The following is a 20865-nucleotide window of genomic DNA, read 5'->3' as shown; positions in this document are numbered from 1 at the left end:
AAAGTCTAAAGCAAAGCTTTGAACTGGGTTTAAAATATAATTATATGTGAATATCGTAAACTAGGTATAATATGGGCATGCCTCCCTCTGGCTCCCAGTAAATTTGCTTATTCATAAGACCAAGTTATGAACCATATTCCAGAACAGACCCACACTGATGGATAATAAATAAGGCATAAAAAGCAGTGGCCATATCTCAGTATTCACTACTGAATATAATAGAAAGCCAATCCTAAAGTATGGGTGCACTAACTGAAAACAAAACAAGGCACAGAAGTTTACTGGGCATGCAAACTTTTTTACATTATAGAGTAAAACTTGTACTGATTGCTGAATATTTGCACACTATACCTTTACCATACTTCTACTATACTTCAGACCATACCATGTCACATCACTTGTTTATCCTATCACATTGCACTAATAATAGTAGTACCAAAGCCCTCTTTGGTATTCAAGAATTTGCATATGAACAATAGGTGTGCATATGTTTGCTGAATTTCAGTAATGACTAGTATATTCTAAATTCTGAAAAATTAGGTACCAGTTAGGTACCACTCTGGTTGGAAGGCAACAACGCTCCATGCAGTCATGCTGGCCACATGACCTTGGAGGTGTCTACGGACAACGCCGGCTCTTCAGCTTAGAAATGCAGATGAGCATTTAATGTCAGGGGAAACCCTTTACCTAGAATTGAGCAGCATTGGGCAATCTCAAATATCGCTGAGATGTCTGAAGTGGAAAGTTAGGATAAAAGAGGCAAAACATCAAATGAAAAATCTATTTGAATAAATACCTGTTCTGTAGCTCCTTTTGTTTCCTGTTTCCTTTTTAGTTTTCACATTGGCAACAGGCAGCAACAGCTTTGGTTAGTATTTTATGATCTTTCTTTTAGTGACTGGAGCTTTCCTCTATCCCTAACAAAGCATGTCTCCATTTTTATATAAGCTCTGCTTCTTAAACAAAGGAGGGTGGGTGTTTTTGACACCATTGTTGATTTTGCTGTCGATCCCTAAAACCTTTTGCAAACATTCATGTAAAATGACTGAGCTACACAGAGCAGGAATATGATGGACTTACCCAAATGAAAGCCCAGAGTAACTTGGGTCATTTGGATAGTTTTTATATTATGTATTTATGTCATAAAAAGGAGAGCGGTGCTATTCTCAAATCCTATCCTTCAGGGGCCATCTACACTGGCAGAGAACTCAGTGTAGAGGGCGTATTAGTCTGGTTCATCCAAACAGCATACCTGGTGAATGCATTTTAAACCAGAATAAACCTGCTAATCCAGGTTTATCCCAGGTTAAAAATATACCTGCAGAGATCCGCATCTTACAGGAAAATTTTCATTCTTAGTTTATGATGCCCAGGAATAAAATAGCAGACATCTTGCTACTTCACAAGTCTGTCTTTCCCATTACAGAAGTAGTTTCATTATTTTATAGTGAAGAGGCATAAAGGATCCTTCCATTTTAGCTACCTTCTATCCACCTACGGATCTTTAAATTGAAGCTGGATCTACACTGCCATATAATCCAGTATCTGATTCCAGATTATCTGCTTTGAAATGGATTATATGAGTCTACACTGCCATGTAATCCAATTCAAAGCAGATAATCTGTGATCGGAAACTGGATTATAAAGCACTGTAGATGGATCCAGAGACCTTTTTGGTTGATACTGAAGCTGGATCTACACTGCCATATAATACAGTTAATCAGATAATCCACATTATCTGCTCTGAACTGATTATATGAGTCCACACTGCCATATAATTCAGGCTAGATCTACACTGCCCTATATCCCAGCATCTGATCCCAGATTTTCTTCTTCTGGCAGTGTAGACTCAAAGCAGATAATCTGAGATCAGATAACTGTTGTATAGGGCAGGGTAGATCCAGTCTCAGTACACAGTAGATAATCTGGATTTTATATGGCAGTGTAGATCCATCCTGAGGGTATATGTTTGGCATCACAGTCAATAAAGTCAGTTATGGGATGTGCTTACTGAGGTTGGATACACACTGCCCACATCTCAAGGTATGATCCCAGATTTTCTGTTTATCCCAGATTATCTGGCAGTGCAGACTCATATAATCCAAACAGTTCAAAGCAGATAATCGGATCCCAGGATATAGGACAGTGTAATTTTTTTAATTACTCACACAATTAAATGTTTCCCCATAAAGGAGAAATAAAAGGCCTTATGCACAGACAACTTCCATATTAAAGAGAAGGTTAGGCGAGTTCTTCCTAATATGCTGGTTTCTTCATATAGCATATTTTCTTATATGAGAAACATTAAATCACATGAATTACCACCTGCAGTTGAGAGATATAATGTTTGCCTGTGTAGGAAATATTGCTAAACGAGAGAGAAAGGAGATCAGGTCTGTATTTACTCTTGCCTTCTGAAACATCTTTCATTTCAGGATATTAAAGAATGGTGAAAAGTGATCAGTTCAAGCTCCATTAAGCACACACAATCTCTTCTTTTTTACACTCCTTTGCTAAACCCACTTTGGTTACGGTCATCAAATACTCTTGGGTGGCATCCATTGCACACATGAATCACATCACACCTTTCCCACATGCTTGGAGAAAAGGTGAGATAAAAAAAATAAAGTGATTGATTGATCAAATATATGCTTAAGCTGGCACTTTTTTTTTGGATGAGCCAAATATTTATCAAGAAGGAGGAAGGAAATCTTTATTGCTCGCACAAACATGATTTGTGTGTGTATGTGTTCAAGTTGCCTCCCACTATATTAAAGAACCCAAATCTTAAAACAATAATGACACAGATTCTAAAGTATTTCAAGTGATCAGGTGCAATTAAAACCTTGTGATGGTAATGGCTTTTGTGTGGTGTTTTTCTCTGCAAAGCACAAAAATGTTTGGAACATGTTTGTTTGCCTTGACATAAGGACTATCCAAATAATTGCTGTTTAGCTTCCAGGAATCATAGAAAACTCAGCTTGCTTTGCAGAAGAATTGTGAAGCCCTCTTCAGACATTTACAGAAGAAGCATGGAAGGAACAAGGGACACGTGTCTTAGCTCAGACTCCTTCATCAATATTATTAGGAAGATCTGTGGGTGTCTATGAGTGAAAGCATTTATATTGCTTCATGTACCTGGAGACTAATGCAGGGGTCCTCAATCTAAGGCCCCGGAGGCCGGATACAGCCCTCCAAGGTCATTTACTCGGCCCTCACTCAGAGTCAACCTAAGTCTGAAACGACTTGAAAGCACACAACACCAACAACAATCCTGCCTCATCAGCCAAATGCAGGTCCACACTTCCCATTCAAATACTAATAAGTTTATATTTGTTAAAATTGTTCTTCAATTTAATTATTGTATTATTTTAAGTGTTTTTTGCACTACAAAACACTATACAGTGTGCATAGGAATTCATTCATTTCCCCCCGCAAATTATAATCCAGCCCTTCAACAGTTTGAGGGACTGAGACCTGGCCCTCTGTTTAAAAAGTTTGAGGACCCCCGGTGTAATGGAAGTCGGTAATTGTGTGGTCACCAGATTCTAACGTACCTTTCACATCAACAGGGGCCTTTTAATCAGCTTTAATAAAATCCAATGTGCTCCTGTACAGTAAACATATATACTGCTCTCTTGCATGCTCTATCTCAGCATTTCTCAACCTTGGGGTTGAGACCCCGCGGGGGGGGGGGGGGGGTGTCACCAAAGACCATCAGAAAACACACATTTCTGATGGCCTTAGGAACCCCTTTGGCAGAGAAGGCTGAAGATCTCTGTCTGTTCTCTTCATTTTTGGAAGCAGACAATGAATCCTCCCACCAAAAGTCCTCCTCCATTGTGTTTGGCCAGACTCTCAGACAGCCTCTCCGCCAAGGGGAGGGCTGTTTCTGAGACTTCAAGCAGGGAAGGAAGAGCAGGCGTGCTTAGCACATGATAGCACATGATAGTGTGGTGTGCATGCGTAGACGAGGGAGAGTGTGCAAGGCTGGAGAGAGGGTCACGTCTCTTCAAGGTAGGGAAAAAGCGTGTGCACAACGTGAGACTGAAAGTGGCCCAGCAGCATCATGAGGAGGAGCACCGCTGTGGGCTGGATTTAGGTGAACTATAAATCCCAGCAATTACAACTCCCAAATGGCAAAATCAACCCCCTCCCCAACCCCACCAGTATTTAAATTGTGGTGTATCGAGTATTTGTGCCAAGTTTGATCTGGATCCATCATTGTCTGCATACCCAGTACTCTCTGGATGTAGATAAACTACAACTCCAAAAGTCAAGCTCAATGCCCACCAAACCCTTTCAGTATTTTCTGTTGGTCATGGGAGTTCGATGTGCCAAATTTGGTTCAGTTCCATTGTTGGTGGAATTCAGAATGCTCTTTGATTGTAGGTTAACTATACATCCTAGCAACTCCAAATCTGCAATGACAAAATCAATCCCCCTGCAACCCCATCAGTATTCAAATTTGGGTGTATTGAGTATTTGTGCCAAATTTGGTCCTGTGAATGAAAATACATCCTTCATATCAGATATTTACATTACAATTCATAACAGTAACAAAATTACAGTTGTGAATTAGCAATGAAAAGAATTTTATGGTTGGGGTCACCACAACATGAGGAACTGTATTAGAAATCCGGCATTAGGAAGGTTGAGAACCACTGCTCTATCTCTATGTCCCCTAAGCAGAAAGGGCTATCCAGGAATTTTTTAGCTATAAGGCTGCATATGTACCATCAGCTCTTCAGCTGAATGTATGGTGGGAAAGTCTTGGCTGATGTTTGCCGAATGACAAATGCCCATCTAGCTAAGGGAATATGCTGTTATGTTGTACAAGAATGGTAAACAACTGTTCTGGGTATTCTGCTGTCTTCTAATTCTCACCACCACATGTTGACAATCATATCTGGTTGCACATATGGAGAGCGTATCATCAGTTACACAAATACCTCTCGGTTACACCAGTTAAATAACAAAAAGGGAAAGAAAACACCTTGCCAATAATTGTCAGTTATAAACACAGATGTAGTATTTTCAAATGAAACTGTTTTTTGATCCCATAAATCAGATGGTTTCTATTTGCTCTATATGTTCTTCAGGAAGTAGTTGACAGATTGAATACTGGATACGTTTCTCATGTCATACACTTTATTTATTTGTGGGTTGGTCCAATAAATGCTTGCTTTAAATAGCTAGAAGAAATAGAGAAAATTACTGTTTGCTGCAATTGCTAGTGTGCAAAGTTTAAACTTTGGGTATGACAGGAAATCCATGTTCAAATCTCAATATAGCTCTGGAGATCACTGATGTTTGGGCAATTTTTCAGAATGCATGTAGCCTTAGAATTAATGCCGTTGGTTACCACTTTAACTGTCATGGCTCAATTCTATGGAATCATGGGATTTGTAGTTTAGTGAGGGGGCAGCTCTGTGTCTTCTCTCTCACCAGCCAAACTACAGCTCCCATGATTCCATAGCACTGAACCATGTTAATTAAAGTGGGATATAACTGCATTAATTATACAGTGTAGATCAGGGGTCCTCAACTACGGCTTGGGGGCCAGATATGGCCCTCCAAGGTCATTTACCCAGCCCTTGCTCAGGGTCAACCTAAGTCTGAAACTACTTGAAAGCACAAAGCAACAACAATCCTATCTCATCAGCCAAAAGCAGGTCCACACTTCCCATTGAAAAACTAATAAGTTTATATTTGTTAAAATTGTTCATTTAATTATTGTATTGTTTTTAAGTGTTTTTGAACTACAAATAAGATATGTGCCATGTTCATGGGAATTTATTCATGTTCTTTTTCAAATAATAATCCGGCCCTCCAACAGTTTGAGGGACTATGACCTGGCCCCCTGTTTAAAAAGTTTGAGGAGCCCTGGTGTAGATACATCCTCAGTCTGCCCTTCCTCATGGATCTGGGTCAGGGAAGATTTATATTGGAATTAACATTGGCTTTAATTGGGGGAAGATATGAGATGCTGCTTGTGGGCAAACATTCTTTCTCTGATAAGTTCTATTTTCCTGTTCATGCATTCACTTAAGTCTACAATATGTCCACAATAAAGGACATATTTTGTAAAACCAAGCCAATAATGATCCAGTCAGTGCCTGTAAGAAACATTTGACACAATGAATAAGCCAGTCTGGAAGTAGACAGCCAGTCAACAGTTCCTCCAGGCACTCATCCAAGGCTCGTCCTCGCTCTTTCTTTTCTGTTGCTAGGTTATTTGTCAACAGAACAGGAGGTATTGTGGTTCTTGGGAGATGCTGAATATAATATTTATAATTATCTTGTGAAGAAAGAGTGCTGCTACTTTCCACAGGTGAGTCAGTGATTGAGGAATTTTATTTTATATTGACTCTTTCACATTCCAACTATGTAGAAGAAGTGACAAATTTTTGTTATTGAATGTTTTTGGCCCACAAATATATATTTGCGTCAATTATTATAGATGTTGTATCAGAGTTTGTTTAGCAGTGTTTGCATAGCGCTGAACTCAGCAAGCAGTCTTTGAAAAATGTAGTGACATTTCCAGTATTGTTTTGGCTAGAAATAAATGGGAATCCTGGGCAATTACCTAGATGGAAAATGTATAGTTCAGTTGCTTGATGATAGTACTGTATTACTTGATAATTATTCTTTTCCTGCCTTTCCCCCAATATGTTGTTGGGCCTCAGCTATGTTTCATTCTCATAGCCACCTGTATAGCAGATTACAATGTAAAAGAGACTACACAAAGGCCTCATCTACACTGCCATGTAATGCACTATATGGCAATGTTGACTCAAATAATTCAGTTCAATGCAGTTGAACTGCATTCTGAAACTGCAGTGTATGACAGTGGGGCCCATGATTTGAATCCAGTTCACTCCCATTTCAGCTAGGCAAACTAAGGTTTGGGACCCACCTACCTTCATGACCTTCTCTTCTTCCACAAACCCGCCCGATCTCTTTTATCTTCGGAGGAGGCCCTCCTTTCACCCCTTCCTTTATCACAGGCTTGACTTGCAGGAACAAGGGAGAGAGCTTTCTCCTCTGTGGCTCCTCAACTCTGGAACTCATTGCCTGGGGAGATTAGGCAAGGCCCCACCTTAGTAGCCTTCAAGAAGGATCTCAAAACTTGGCTCTTCTGTTGTGTCTTTGGAAAAGGATCTGATATTTCCTTTTGTTGCTCTCCCACAAGGGTTGTCCTCATATTGTCCTTCTCCCTGCCTGTCTGAAAGCCTGTCTCCACTATTCCGTTCTATGAGCTTTTCCCATACAAACATTTCTTTTTCATCCTTATTGCATCCTGAGTTTTTTATCTTTTTAATTTGTACAGGTGGTCCGCCCTTGGGATTGATTTTGTATTGCATTAGTTTTGTATTGTTTTTATTGTATTCTTATGTCTTATTGTTATTATCATGATGCTGTCTTGGTTTTATTTTATTGTATTGTACTGCTGGGCTTGGCCTCCTGTACGCCGCCCGAGTCTCATTTGGGGAGATAGTGGCGGGGTATGAATAAAGTATTATTATTATTATTATTATTATTATTATTGTTAGGGTGAATCTTCATTACAAAATTAATGCCATTTGACTACACTTTAACCGTATGGCTCAGATGCATATACAGTGTAGAATTAATGCAATTTGACATGGCTTTAACTGCCATGGCTCAATGCAATGTGTTCTCTGCAAAAGAATGCTGGTGCCTCAGCAAATTACAACTCCTAAGATTCCATAGCATAGAGCTATAGCACTTAATGTGGTTTCAAACGGCCTTAATTCTACAGTGTAGATGCACCTTAAATGCTATATGAATAATGTAAGTTGTATTTTGGTAAGATACAAACAGTATTTTACAAAACAAGCTAAAGACCTTATAAAACCACAACTCTCATGATTCTGTAACATTGAGCTGATTTCAATATCCTCTCAAACCACAGGTTGGGATTCGGAGCCTGGTGTGCTTCACTACTCCAAAGGTAAGAATAAAATGCAAACCAGGTTTGAAGGCAACAAGAACAGAGGTTTATTCTTTTCAGCCAGAAAGGATGTCGGAATAGAGTCTGCACTTTCAAAGATCTGACATAACCCAATGCAAAATACACAACATATTTAAACACTTTGACAGCTATTCAGAGCACCCATGGCAGTCTCTGATTGACTGAAAGCATGTCCAGCTATGATTTGGGATGCCACTGGCTGTTGGCTCCATAAGACAATCCACTGATTGGTTCTCCTGGTGCTGGAAAACTCAAAAAGCCATTATTCATTGTTTTGAAATATGGGTCCATTTAAATGTCTGCCCCCGAGGGAGGTGCAGACCTCAGGAATGTCGTGTGGCAGTATGGAAAACAGTACATGATAGAATTCATTATTTAGTTCAGTTTACACAAAGAAAGAGTCCTGTGAACACTGTGGTCAATTAGGTTCAATGGAAATTATACACTGGTAACTGTGCACCCATCCCCAGGATCTTATCAATAAGCTGGAAAAACCCTACATGATGAGCTTTACAATGAGTAGGAAGCCAGAAGAGCCACCGGTACACAAACTGGCCATATTATATTATGTAACAGGTTTTTTGGGAGTTGCACGCTGAACTGTATAAGTGCATCTCTCCCTACACAGCATACACAGTTATACTTTCATCAATGAACACATCACCATGCAAGAATTATGAATGACATTGTACAGGGTTTATGAATAAATCTCAAGAACGTACACAGACAGATTCAGGAGCAGAGAAAAAGCCCATTTTAAATGTCTTTTTAAATATACAGGGATAATAACATGTGGGGGAAAGGGAGGGTTGAGAGCATTTCCTGTGGAGACTTTTCCTGAGGGGATCCATTCATTCATAGGGGGATATGTTAATGTCTTTGTGGTGTGAAATCAGCCAGCCTTCCATGGCAGCATCAATGAAAGTAGGGCAAAGGGTGGCATGGAGGGAAGCCGCTTTCTCAGAAGTGCGAAGTTGTATAAAAATAAGAATTCATGCAGCTTGTGTTGAGTTCATCTTTTAGGAGAGGAGTCCAATTTCCCAATAACAGAGCTATAACAGTTAAAGTGCTGTCAAACTGCATTCATTTTATAGTATAGATGCACCCTATTATCCATGGCTAACCTGCTGCAGTTTGTGTGAAAGGTTTGGAATTAGCAGCAAGAAACTATTTCTTGTATGGTCCATGTACTAACCCCAGTGAAGGAGGAGGGCTGATTGTTTTTGGGCAAAAGGCTTTGTGAAGCTTTGTTCAGTACCACATCTCCTTGGCTCTTAGCCAACCTGCCAGATAGAGCTGCCATAAAAGTCAAACTGAGAAGAGAGAGCACCTTCTACACCACCCTAACATTGTCAGAGCAACAGTGGAGAAAAGTGAACAAATATCTTCTAAAATATTAATCTCATGATGAGTTGTTAAGAAAAGTACAGAACAAGCAGCTACTTTTTCAAACGGAAGGCAATTTGTGCCTTTACCGTACCCACCTAACATATAAGCCCATTTAACTGGTTATAACCATAATCCCTCTCTGTAGATCCAATTATCTGTCCAGAGGTACGGTTGTTTATGATGTATAGCCACATGGGGTCTGCAAATGGTTAGTTGTTTAATTTATTGTTGTCACATTTTTAGTACCAGGGATAGGAAGATCTGTTTATTGGATTTTCTGCCTCATGTGGTAAAATAACTTGACAAGTTTTGAGTAATATGTATCTTGACTCGGGTAGGTGTGTGTGCAGCTACTCTGTTTCAGATAGCAAAATGTCTTGGGCAGACTCAGCTAAAAAGAAATACGAAGTTTCATTGCAATTGCATAACTGTTTTCAAGGAATTAAACATTATTATTTTTCACAACGTTGTTTTGCTTTTATTTTACCATCACCGTTGGTTTGCTTTCTGCATTTCAGAAACAGGACAAGGATGGGAGAATACTACAAACGAAATGGAAGCACTTGCTATACTCCTAAACTTCTTTGCATACATGTCCCTTCATCTGCTCAGGACTCCCCCTTAATGAAGGTATTTCTGTGAGCTGCATTCTTTATCGCTGGTGGCAATCTCAGCATTCTGCAATTTGATAGATTTATATTCTGCCTTTCCCCTAATGAGTTCATTGTGATAGATGTGGCTCTCCCCCTCCTCATTCTCTCCTCTGGGCTGCTTCTCAAGGCTAGAGCCAAAGATCCCATGTTCAGTGCCTGATATCTTCAGGCAGCATCAGGAAAGGCTTCTCCTTGAAACCTTGGAGTTATCAGTTAGTTAACAGCGCATAGGGTTACAGCCTGTGTTGGACAGGGTTACACTCCCCCTGAAGATGCAGGGGGAGTGATCCTGGATTCATCGCTGAGCCTGGATCCCCAGGTTTTGGTGGTGACCAGGGGAGCATTTGCATAAGAAAAACTTGTGTGCCAGTGGTGTCCATACTGTGGGAAGTCTGACTTGGCCATGGTAGTCCATGCTCTGGTTACATCCCATATAGACTACTGCAACACGCTCTATGTGGGGCTGCCTTTGAAGACTGTCTGGAAGCTTCAAATGGTCCAACGGACAGCAGCCAGATTAATAACAGGAGCGACACTCAGGGAGCATACAACTCCTCTGTTGTACCAGCTCCACTGGCTGCCAGTCTGCTACCGGACACAATTCTAAATGCTGGCTTTACCCTATAAAGCCCTAAACGGTTCTGGCCCAACTTGCCTATCTGAATGCATCTTCCCTTATGAACCTGCTAGGACTTTAAGATCATCTGGAGAGGCCCTGCTCTCAATCCCGCCTGCGTCACAGGCATGGCTGGTGGGGACGAGAGATAGGGCCTTCTCGGTGGTGGCTCCTCGGCTGTGGAACACCCTTCCCGTTGACATCAGGCTAGCCCCCTCCTGTTGATATTCCGCAGGAAGTTAAAGACCTGGCTGTTTAAGAAGGCATTTGATCAAGAAGTGCAATGACTGGTAATTTGACCATAGGAATGGAACAACGGAAATGATATCGGATTGTGGGTTTGACGATGAGATGATTCGGAATTGCTTTTGTAGTAATGTTGATGTTTTGATAAGATGTTTTTCTGATAATGATGAATTGTGGATTATTTTACACTATGTTTTGTAAATTGCTCTTGTTTTTCCATGTTGTACACCGCAATGAGTCACCCTTGGGCTGAGAATTGCAGTATATAAGTGCAGTAAATAAAATCCCGCCTGTGCCACAAACACGTTTGGTGGGGACAAGACAGGGCCTTCTCAGTGGTGGCCCCTCGGGTATGGAACACCCTTCCTGGGGACATTAGATCGGCCCCCTCCCTCTTAACCTTTCAGAAAAGAGTCAAGACTTGGTTGTTTGAGCAAGCACTTGAAATTGCAAGGTAAAAGACATAGGAATTGGATGATGAGGTGGGACAATGTTTATTATTAAGAGACTCAAACGATCTATTTTTTAATATTCTTGTTATGGTATTATATTATGTGTTAATCTTTTAAAATGTTTTATGGTGTTTTTGAGCATTGAATCATTGCCATTGTAAACTGCCCTGAATTGCCTGGGGGCTGAGAAGGGTGGTATACAAATACAGTAAATAAATTATATCAACATTACCTGTAATGGTGATCCATGGATGAGTACCACCCCACAAACCACTGGTTGTTATCCCAGGTGAATTTCCAGAAAGTGGAAAAAATAATTCCAGCCAATGGGCAAAAACATGGAACTGATTTAGTGTACATTGGAAAAAGTACCTGCTGGTTCACCCATAAGCTAGTTTGAATTAAAGCACTGAATTAAACAATAGTTTGGACTGCAGGTATCAGTGGCAGAGATCCTGGAGCTGTTTTTAAGGTAGCATGTGCAGTAGTTTGAGTGTTGAACTAGGCCACTGTGACTGGATACACATTGCCATATAATCCAGTTTCTGAATCCAGATTATATGCTTTGAATTTGAACTTTATTATATGAGTCTACCCTGGGTGTTGGACTAGAACTCTGGGAGACCAGAATTTGAATCAGCATTTAGCCATGGAAACCTACTGGGTGACCTTGGGAAAGTCAACTCTCTCGCCTGTGAAAATGGCAATAGCAGAAATCTAGCAAAAAAAAAGACCCCAAAATAGGGTTGCCTAAATATCCTATAGAATACTGGTTCTCAATCTGTAGGTCCCCAGGCGTTTTGGTCAACAACTCCCAGAAATTCCAGCCAGTTTACCAACTGTTAGGATTTCTGGGAGTTAAAAGTCAAAACATCTGGGGACCCACAGGCTGAGAACCACTGCTAAAGAACAAACCTTAACACTCTCTTATAAAAGGTGTATTATCAGATGGACTTTCAAGCTGTGGGGAAACTTACCAACCATCTTCTTGGCAAATAAACTATTATCATTGTCATCATAATCATTTTATCAGTTGAATAATCAAAAAACCTGGAAACGATGCCTGGCTTATTTTATTTATTTTAATTTGAGGATTTATTTCCTGGTTACCAGTCAAAGCTCTTGGGGTACTGTGCAGTTTTAAACACTTTGTCAATGGAATGCCAGTCCTCAGCCCCAATGGCTCCCTAAGAATCTGATGCTATTGAGATGCAGCTGAAAGGTATGCAAGTCTCCTACGGCCCTTCCAGACACACCCTATATCCCAGGATATAATCCCAGGTTTTATGTTTATCCCAGATTATCTGGCAGTGTGGACTCATATAATCCATTTTAAATCAGAAAACCTGTGATCAGATCCTGGGATATAGGGCCTATCTAGAAGGGCCCCTAGGTAAGCAAATGGAAACTGGGGAGGATTGTTAATCTGCAAGAGTTTCTTAGACCATTGCTCTTGCCAGTCTCTCTGCTGAATGAGCTTTTCCAGTGGAAGAACCATTTTTAGGAAGGAACTGATGGGGGAAAACATCTTTTTTCCATCAGCTTCATCCAAACTGAAGGCAGATACATTTGTTTATGTTTGCATATGTATTTACCTTTTTCAGTGATGAAAAGGGGAACAAAGAATGTTTAACCTGACCCCAAATTCAAACATTTTCCTTTTGTGTTGTTTTGCTGCATGGGTGGCCGTTTTGGGGTTTTTCATCTCTTTGCTATCTATAACTGATTCGGGCTTTGTTCTAACAGGATTTGAAGAGAGGACAGAGAGGCTACTTTTACAGCATTATGAGAATATATGACAGCAAGGCACCGAGGGAAATGTTGTACCATCGGTATGCGATCAATCTCCAGCGCCAGAACGTGCTGGGTGAGTGTCAGCCAATGCAGCTTCTTGCATCAGCAGCCTGGAGAAATTGGAGAGCAATGGAGAAAAGCCAGGGACTTGAGGGGATTATGAGGCGCGGTTTATGGGCCATGAAGGTACATCAGACACACAGCCAGAGCACAGGGTGGTTTATAGACAGAGTTCACACAGCCTTCAGCCAAGAAGCTTTGCCAGTCTCAGCAGGGGCAATGAGAACAACAGGCAGGGAAATGATGTGGGTCTGCTGTTATTTATGCTACATCCATCCACTGTGCAGTTTATCTTTAGATCCTGTCCACAGAAATGATACAAACACGCACACAGACAGCTGCAAGATAAATGATTTACGAACAATGTTTCATTTTCACAGCTGCTTTTAAAAGAAAAAAAAAACACTCATCATATTTCTCCTAAAAATATGGAAACACCGGGGCTTTCCTCCACATACAGCTGATCTCTAGACATTAAAATTTGGAACATGAACCTATAGTATGAGAACCAGTAAGGAAGAAATGGGGAGGAAGCCACAGGGAGGAGGGAGCAAGCTTGTTTTCTGCTTCCTTGGAGACTAGGACGTGGAAAAATGGCTTCAAACTACAAGAGAGGAGATTCCATCTGAACATTAGGAAGAACTTCCTGACTGTGAGAGCCGTTCAGCAGTGGAACTCTCTGCCCCGGAGTGTGGTGGAGGCTCCTTCTTTGGAAGCTTTTAAGCAGAGGCTGGATGGCCATCTGTCAGGGGTGATTTGAATGCAATATTCCTGCTTCTTAGCAGGGGGTTGGACTGGATGGCCCATGAGGTCTCTTCCAACTCTTTGATTCTATGATTCTATGATTCTATGAAATATTCTGGAAGAATATGAAGAGCACCACATGTGAGCAGTGCCTTTGGTGCTTCGGTTTTGTGGTATTCCCAAATGTTATTGATTTAAAACACACAACCCCTGCCCACCCAATATGCGCTGCAAGGCAGCTTGCAGTGTTAACATACAGAAGCAAAAACAAAATCTTAATTACAAATAACATGCAAACGAATTATTTAAGAATATGGCAATGAAAGATGGAGCTGCATGAAAGCAGCTGAACGAGCACGAAAGCAGCTGAATGTCCTTTAACAGGAGACACACACACAAGAAAGACCTGTCTGAAGGGGAAAACATTATTTTCGAGTCAGAATGAGTTCAAAATATGCCCCCTGCCCTCACTCTGGGAATGGCACCTAGAAGGCCCTCTCTAATTGATAATAATAATAATAATAATAATAATAATAATAATAGTAATAACCAATGCCATCAAAACCAGAATAGAAAAGTCTATCACAGATCCCAAATGTAGATAGGAAGCAGATGAAACAATAGATCATATCCTCAGCTGCTGCAAGAAGATTGCGCAGACAGACTACAAGCAGAGGCATAACACCATTGCTCAGATGATTCCTTGGAATTTGTGCCACAAATACCATCTGCCTGCGACAAAGAACTGGTGGGATCACAAGCCGGAAAAAGTTACAGAGAATGAACACGTCAAACTACTCTGGGACTTCCGAATTCAGACAGACAGAGTTTTGGAGCACAATACTCCTGACTGTCATTGTGTGCTCACATGCTGATTGGGTAACTTTTGTACACACCATAAAGAAGAATCAAGGGCAGAGGCTGTTGCTGTATGCAGGACTGAAAGCTGCTGCTGCTACTGTGTCCAAGGGGAGCTAGGCAGCCCATTGGCATGGCCCTATAACCAGCTATTGATGCAGGGAGATAGGCAGTTGTAATCACTAGCCTTTGGCTGCACTTGCACAAGAAGAAACTGGATACCTCCTTGTGAAACACCCAAAAATTGAAAGGTGCTGGCACAACTGAGGGTTAGACCAGTGTAAATTACCATACAGCAAACAAAAAACAGTCAATACAGTCAACAAAACCAATTCACCCTATTCAATTGGCACCCCTCTTTTTAAAGAAAATCTGTGCTTTAGCTCTCTATACACAAGGCCACTGCCTAGCTTGTCCACGGCTACATCTAGTGCTGGATATACCTTGAAATAGATTGGAATTAAGCAAATACTTTGATAAGTATAACACTCCAGAACAAGTTTGCTTCTTTCAGGGATTTTATAAGTAAACCTGTGCTTTAGCTCCATGGTAAAACTATGCAAAAGGTATCAGGTTTAAACTGTGGCATTTCTAGACAGGGCAGAGAAAGGTTGCTGTTTGCAACCCTGGGGACACTGTGTTGGCAAAGTGTCCCCAGCAACTCCTTCTTACGAGACAAAGGACCAGTCTGGATGGGAACATATCTGGACAATTTTTGGGTAGTTGAAGACTGGTAAAAATAATATTGAACTAAGCATACCTGTGTGTTTACTTCCTACAGCAGCTCTGTATGGGAAAAAACAGGCATAGGACTCCAGAGGCAATTCCTTTTGCGGTGTGATGTCTATGGAGACAAATGGTTGGGTTTAAAAGTCTTATTGAAGCCTTAGCCAAGTCACTGATCTCAAGGATAGCCTTAGGCAAGCCACTAATCATATTCCCTCATCCCCCCTCCTCTGTTATATGAATGAGTTATTCGGTTTATTTTTTTCCTGTTTTGCTTAAGTTAAAGGCCAAGAAAAATAGGAAGCAGCTTTTCCTCAGCCAGACCGTGGCTCCCACACACTCACAATCATCTACCTTAATTCACAGCGGCTGTTTCTGGGTTTTTATGCAGGACTCTGTCCTAATTTTTCTTCAGAAGGCCAAGGATTCAGTCTGCGACCATCTTCATGCAAAGCATGTGTGCTGCCTGGTGAAATATAGCCCTTTATAGAGATTGGCCTCAACACAAACCATGTCTGTGACCCAGAATATCTTGTTTTTCTCCTTGACTGAATAATAAAAAGGAGGAATAAGAAGGAATCAAAATGCATGAGCAAAAAAGAAGCGATTTACTGAGAAAAGTGATTGCATGGAAAATTATTTGGGGAAATGATAATTATCTTTTTTTCCCCTGATAGACTCTATTAATTAAATTAGAGGTACCTTTCAAAGTAAGGTTGGTTGTCTTACAGGATAAAAACTCTGCACTAGATTTACCTTTTTCTGTTTCCAAGAACTAATTCTGCATTGTTGCATGAAGTGACCTTTTTAATAATAATAATAATAATAATAATAATAATAATCTTTATTTATACCCCACCACCATCTCCCCAAAAGGACTCCAGGTGGCTAAAATGAGGCCAATCCCAAAGATATAACAGCAAAGGATACAGCTGCCCTTCCCTTGAGGTGGAGGGAGGAGGCAGATTTTTGTGTGTCAATAAGAGCTGTACATTGTTAGTTATGTCATCGTATGTTTACTGCAAAGGATTGGCAGAAATCCTTATGTGAGTTACCTGCTTTATATTCCTGATGTCTGTCGGACTTATAGGCTGTTTTGTGGTATAACACACTTTGATTTGGTTGGGGCACAGTGTTTGCCAGTGGTCCGAGGCAGCAAAATATGATGAGCTGACCCAAAAGAGGTGACTTATTTTCCTAGCAGTTTAAAAAACAGACCACCCTCTTCCTTGGGCACTTGACTATTTTTAATACCATGTCAGGATGGCTGCTTGTGTAAACTGCAGAGCAAGAAAACAGAGGCGCATAGAGAGGAGTGTTCATCTCCAAATGAAGACCGTACAAAGTAGGTCTCCCTCATCTTTCACTCCGGCAATCATTGAAAAGCATGTCACATCACCACAGGACAACAACTTCCAGCTGAAGGCTCACAAACTCCTCTTGCAATTACCGTGGTTATTTTCTGACTCTGTGGTCCAGGCATGGCAGGGAGCCCTTTTCATTCCATCAGCTTTTATGGCCTCCTTCTGCACATGCTGACTAATGTGATGACACTATATCAGCCGTTCAGCTGTCCTGAGCACTTTTTTCTTTCCAGTTCAGAATCGGAGCTGGCTATTAGAATAACACTTCCATCTCGCCCCCCTCCCTGCTCCTCCAGTGTATTTATGTGTTTGTGTTCCCGTTTACCAATTCTTGACCCCTTTTAAAATGCTGTTCAAGGGCTCATCACAAAGCAGCAAGTCGAATATTATGCCTCCTACCTGAAAGATTCGAAGTCCTGCCGAGGGTCAAGGCTGCCGACAGCACCTCCTGGGAAGGCAGACAGCAGGAAGACTCAGCTGGGGTCCTTTAATTAAATATGAATCAAAGCAATCCAACAGTGATAAAGAGAAAAAGAGAGAAGAGATAATAACCTTTCCTCATCTGTGAGAACTGGATATTTAACCTTTTCCCATCTCTGCCCTCTACAAGAACTAACACATCCAGATGCCATGTCATAAGCCTACAAAAGAGGATGGATGGCTCTTCTCTTATTTTGTTTAAAATTAATCTTCCTTCCTTCCTTTCCTCCTTCCTTTTCTTTCTTTCTTTCTTTCTTTCTTTCTTTCTTTCCTTCCTACCTTCTTTCTTTCTTTCTTTCTTTCTTTCTTTTGAAAAGGGCTCAGAATCTCCATCATTGTATATGCCTTATGTGGACCCAGGTATTTGAAGTTTTATAGAATTTGCCATACATAGTGAAAGTCTGATATATTTCGTGGGGGGGGGGGAAGGGGGTGTCATGTGAGCCAGAATAGTGTAGTAATTTGAACATTGATCTAGGACGGTGGTTCCCAACCTTTTTTTCACCAGGGACCGCTTGACCAGGGACCACTTTGACCAGGGACCGTTCTCCAACATTAGAATCAAAAGGGTTAGGAATCAGTTTTTGGTCAACTTTAGATTTATTGGGTTATTTGGGGTGCTGATTCAGAAAACAGCACTTGATACACAACATCAGTTTTAGTTTCTGATACAGAACATATGCCATCCAGTAGTCACCTTCTGCTCACCCACAGAAAATATATACATATAATAATAATAATAATAATAATAATAATAATAATAATAATGCTTTATTTATACCACGCTACCATCTCCCCATGGGACTCAGTGCGGCTTACATGAGGCCAAGCCCACAATATAATCAATACAAGCAATAACAAATACAATACAAAGCAATTAAAATAATAATAATCTACATATCTAATAATCTACAGAAAATATATACATATCTAATAATCTACAGTTGATGTGGTCTATCTAATGCAATTTTCTGAATCAGCACTCCAAATAACCCAGGACCAGGCCTAAAAATGAAGACACCAAGGTGCCCCCCACATCTAGATGCCACATGTAACAACTCCGCTCAGGGGGAGGGAGGAGGAGGAGAAACAACAGTCAGGGGGCTTGATGTTGCACCTTTTGTGGGTAGTCAACATCTCCCAACCTGACATCCTCGTTGCTTTGGCACTATAAGAGGGTTTTTTGAGACCAGTTGCTGTCCTTGCAATAGTGTAGTAATGGTGGGGCCATGGACCATATTTTAGTTCTTGCGGACCACTGGTGGTCCCTGGACCAAAGGTTGGGAATCACTGATTTAGGATGAAGGAGAATAATGTTTGAATTCCCACTTAGCTACGGACACCCACTGGGTAACCCTAGGAAAACAACACTTTTTCAATTTCAGAGAATGACAAAAGGCACCCCCCCCCCCCACACACACACAATTCTTGCCAAGATAATCCTATGATAGTGTTGCCTTAAGGAAATCATAACTCAGAAATGATCTGAATTGATGTAGCAACAAGTATGACACAAGAAACTCAGGGAAGAGGGGCACTAAGAATATATAGATATGGGGACCGCCCAGAAGCAAAGAAGGGGGTTCTGGCAGTCACAAAGAACATAGAGGCTATCCCACATTTTTCCCCAAACATTTATACATTACTATAACAACTGGAAGCTTGTGTCAATAAAATGCAAGCTGTATGTTTTGAATAAAAATACATTTTGGACCAGACTCTTTGAGATTTTGCACGAGCAAGAAATTACCCCAATAGATCTATAACCAAACCCTGGTAAAGATGCACATAACAGTGAGACTATCTTATAGACAGAAACCTACAAGCAAGTGCATGGAGTTATGATGTAGCACAGAATGATTAATATAGTTTCAATCTAAATGACCATTATATGTATTATAGACATTATATAGGATTTCATATCTGTTCCTTTCAAAAGCATGTACATTACAATGATTACCAGTACTGCTGGAATATACTATCTCTCTCTGGAGGATTTCTGCATCCCATTTTAATAAATACTAGAAATAAAATATTAGAAGTACAATAAGTATGCTAGACTGATTCCTTTAAAAATCCAGTTTTGATCTTTTACTAGAAATAGTTTGCCCCTTTCCTTTCTTGCAATTTATGGGAAGAGAACAAGTGAACAAACTGCACTCCGTAGCCCGTAGTTCTTTCATTGTGAATTAGGTAAAACCAGCCCTTCTGGCTTGTTATGTGCAAATGCTTCCATTGTCTCCAACCACCCACAGGGGCCCCATAATTTGTTAAAGGGAAGGTTTAACCTCCAAGTCCACTTCCTTTTTATTGCTTTCCCAGCTGCATTCGTACAGCCAAACCCATTGTAGTTATGTGGCACTTCTCCCCCAATGCAATCCTTTGCTGATTTCACAAGGTTATGCTATAAAATTTTGCAAGAAATTGGCTGTCAAGAGAGAGAAAAATATATGACTGCTCTGGCAACAGTAGTCCCAATTTTTTTGAAACCTCTGTAAAAAAGAAGTGTGAAGTTTCTGGCCCTGATGCCTCATTTCAGAATTCCTTGTTCTCTCTCACCCTTTGTTTGGCCTTTTGTGAACTTTGTTTACCTGGTTTTTGCCCTCCTTCTGACTCAAATGTGATCCATTAAAGTCTCTGTCAAAGTCACTGGTTAGGTCTAGGAAAGTCTGTTCCTGCCTTTGGCATGTGCAGCAATATAGCCTAACCTGTCCCTGCACCATAAATATCAATACTCCTATTTTCTCATTCTTACCTGCTGCTTGAAATCAATCCTGAATACCCATGAAAAAATAGCAGGGGCACAGGAGCATGAACAAGGGAAGGACTGGAATCCCTTTATTTGCTTCTCATGCCTCTAGTTCATTAAACTGTGTATCTCTAAAAGTGCTGCCTGATTGGCTATGGTCATTGGCAGTGCCATGGGGTGCCACCTTTGCTCTAGGGAAGTGATTTGAATTATTATAGTGCATGACTGCAACCTCACAGACAGCAAAATTCCTTGCAGACAGCTGGCTCTCAGCTAGGCCTTAATAATAATAATAATAATAATAATAATAATAATAATAATCCTTTATTTATACCCCGCTAACATCTCCCGAAGGACTCGGTGCGGCTTGCAAGAGACCAAGGCCCAACACATCAATGAAACAACACCATGATACATTTAAAACTAAGGCCGGGCCAAATGTAATGATTAAAATTTTGAGAGCAGTACGTGTGAAAAAGATCTTGGAGTCCTTGTGGACAATAAGTTAAATATGAGCCAACAATGTGATGCGGCGGCAAAAAAAGGCAATGGGATTTTGGCCTGCATCAATAGAAGTATAGTGTCTAGATCCAGGAGAGTCATGCTACCCCTCTATTCTGCCTTGGTCACACCACACCTGGAATATTGTGTCCAATTCTGGGCACCACAATTGAAGAGAGATATTGACAAGCTGGAATGTGTCCAGAGGAGGGTGACTAAAATGATAAAGGGCCT

The 20865-nt window shown here is 40.7% G+C and overlaps 1 protein-coding gene across 1 annotated transcript; it reads left to right on the top strand.

The window, feature by feature from the left end:
• The first annotated feature begins 728 nt into the window (after positions 1-728).
• FAM216B (family with sequence similarity 216 member B) lies at positions 729-17550 on the top strand. Its single transcript, XM_060767074.2, has 7 exons — positions 729-744; positions 836-868; positions 3451-3526; positions 7940-7978; positions 9907-10018; positions 13102-13222; positions 17260-17550. Exons 1-7 carry the CDS (start codon positions 729-731, stop codon positions 17394-17396), a joined length of 534 nt encoding a protein of 177 aa, XP_060623057.2. The 3' UTR covers positions 17397-17550.
• The last annotated feature ends 3315 nt before the right edge of the window (positions 17551-20865 follow it).

The sequence above is a fragment of the Anolis sagrei genome, chromosome 3 (assembly GCF_037176765.1).
Source record: "Anolis sagrei isolate rAnoSag1 chromosome 3, rAnoSag1.mat, whole genome shotgun sequence".
NCBI lineage: Eukaryota > Metazoa > Chordata > Lepidosauria > Squamata > Dactyloidae > Anolis > Anolis sagrei.
The sequence above is the reverse complement of the archived record's forward strand: the minus strand, read 5'-3'. Positions and strand labels throughout refer to the sequence as shown.

Coding starts and splice junctions, on each gene's coding strand:
- FAM216B (XM_060767074.2), top strand. Junction 3,527..7,939: donor CCCCGGTGTAATGGAAGTCG/GTAATTGTGTGG, acceptor CTCAAACCACAG/GTTGGGATTCGGAGCCTGGT. Junction 13,223..17,259: donor CCAGCGCCAGAACGTGCTGG/GTGAGTGTCAGC, acceptor ATGCTGTTCAAG/GGCTCATCACAAAGCAGCAA.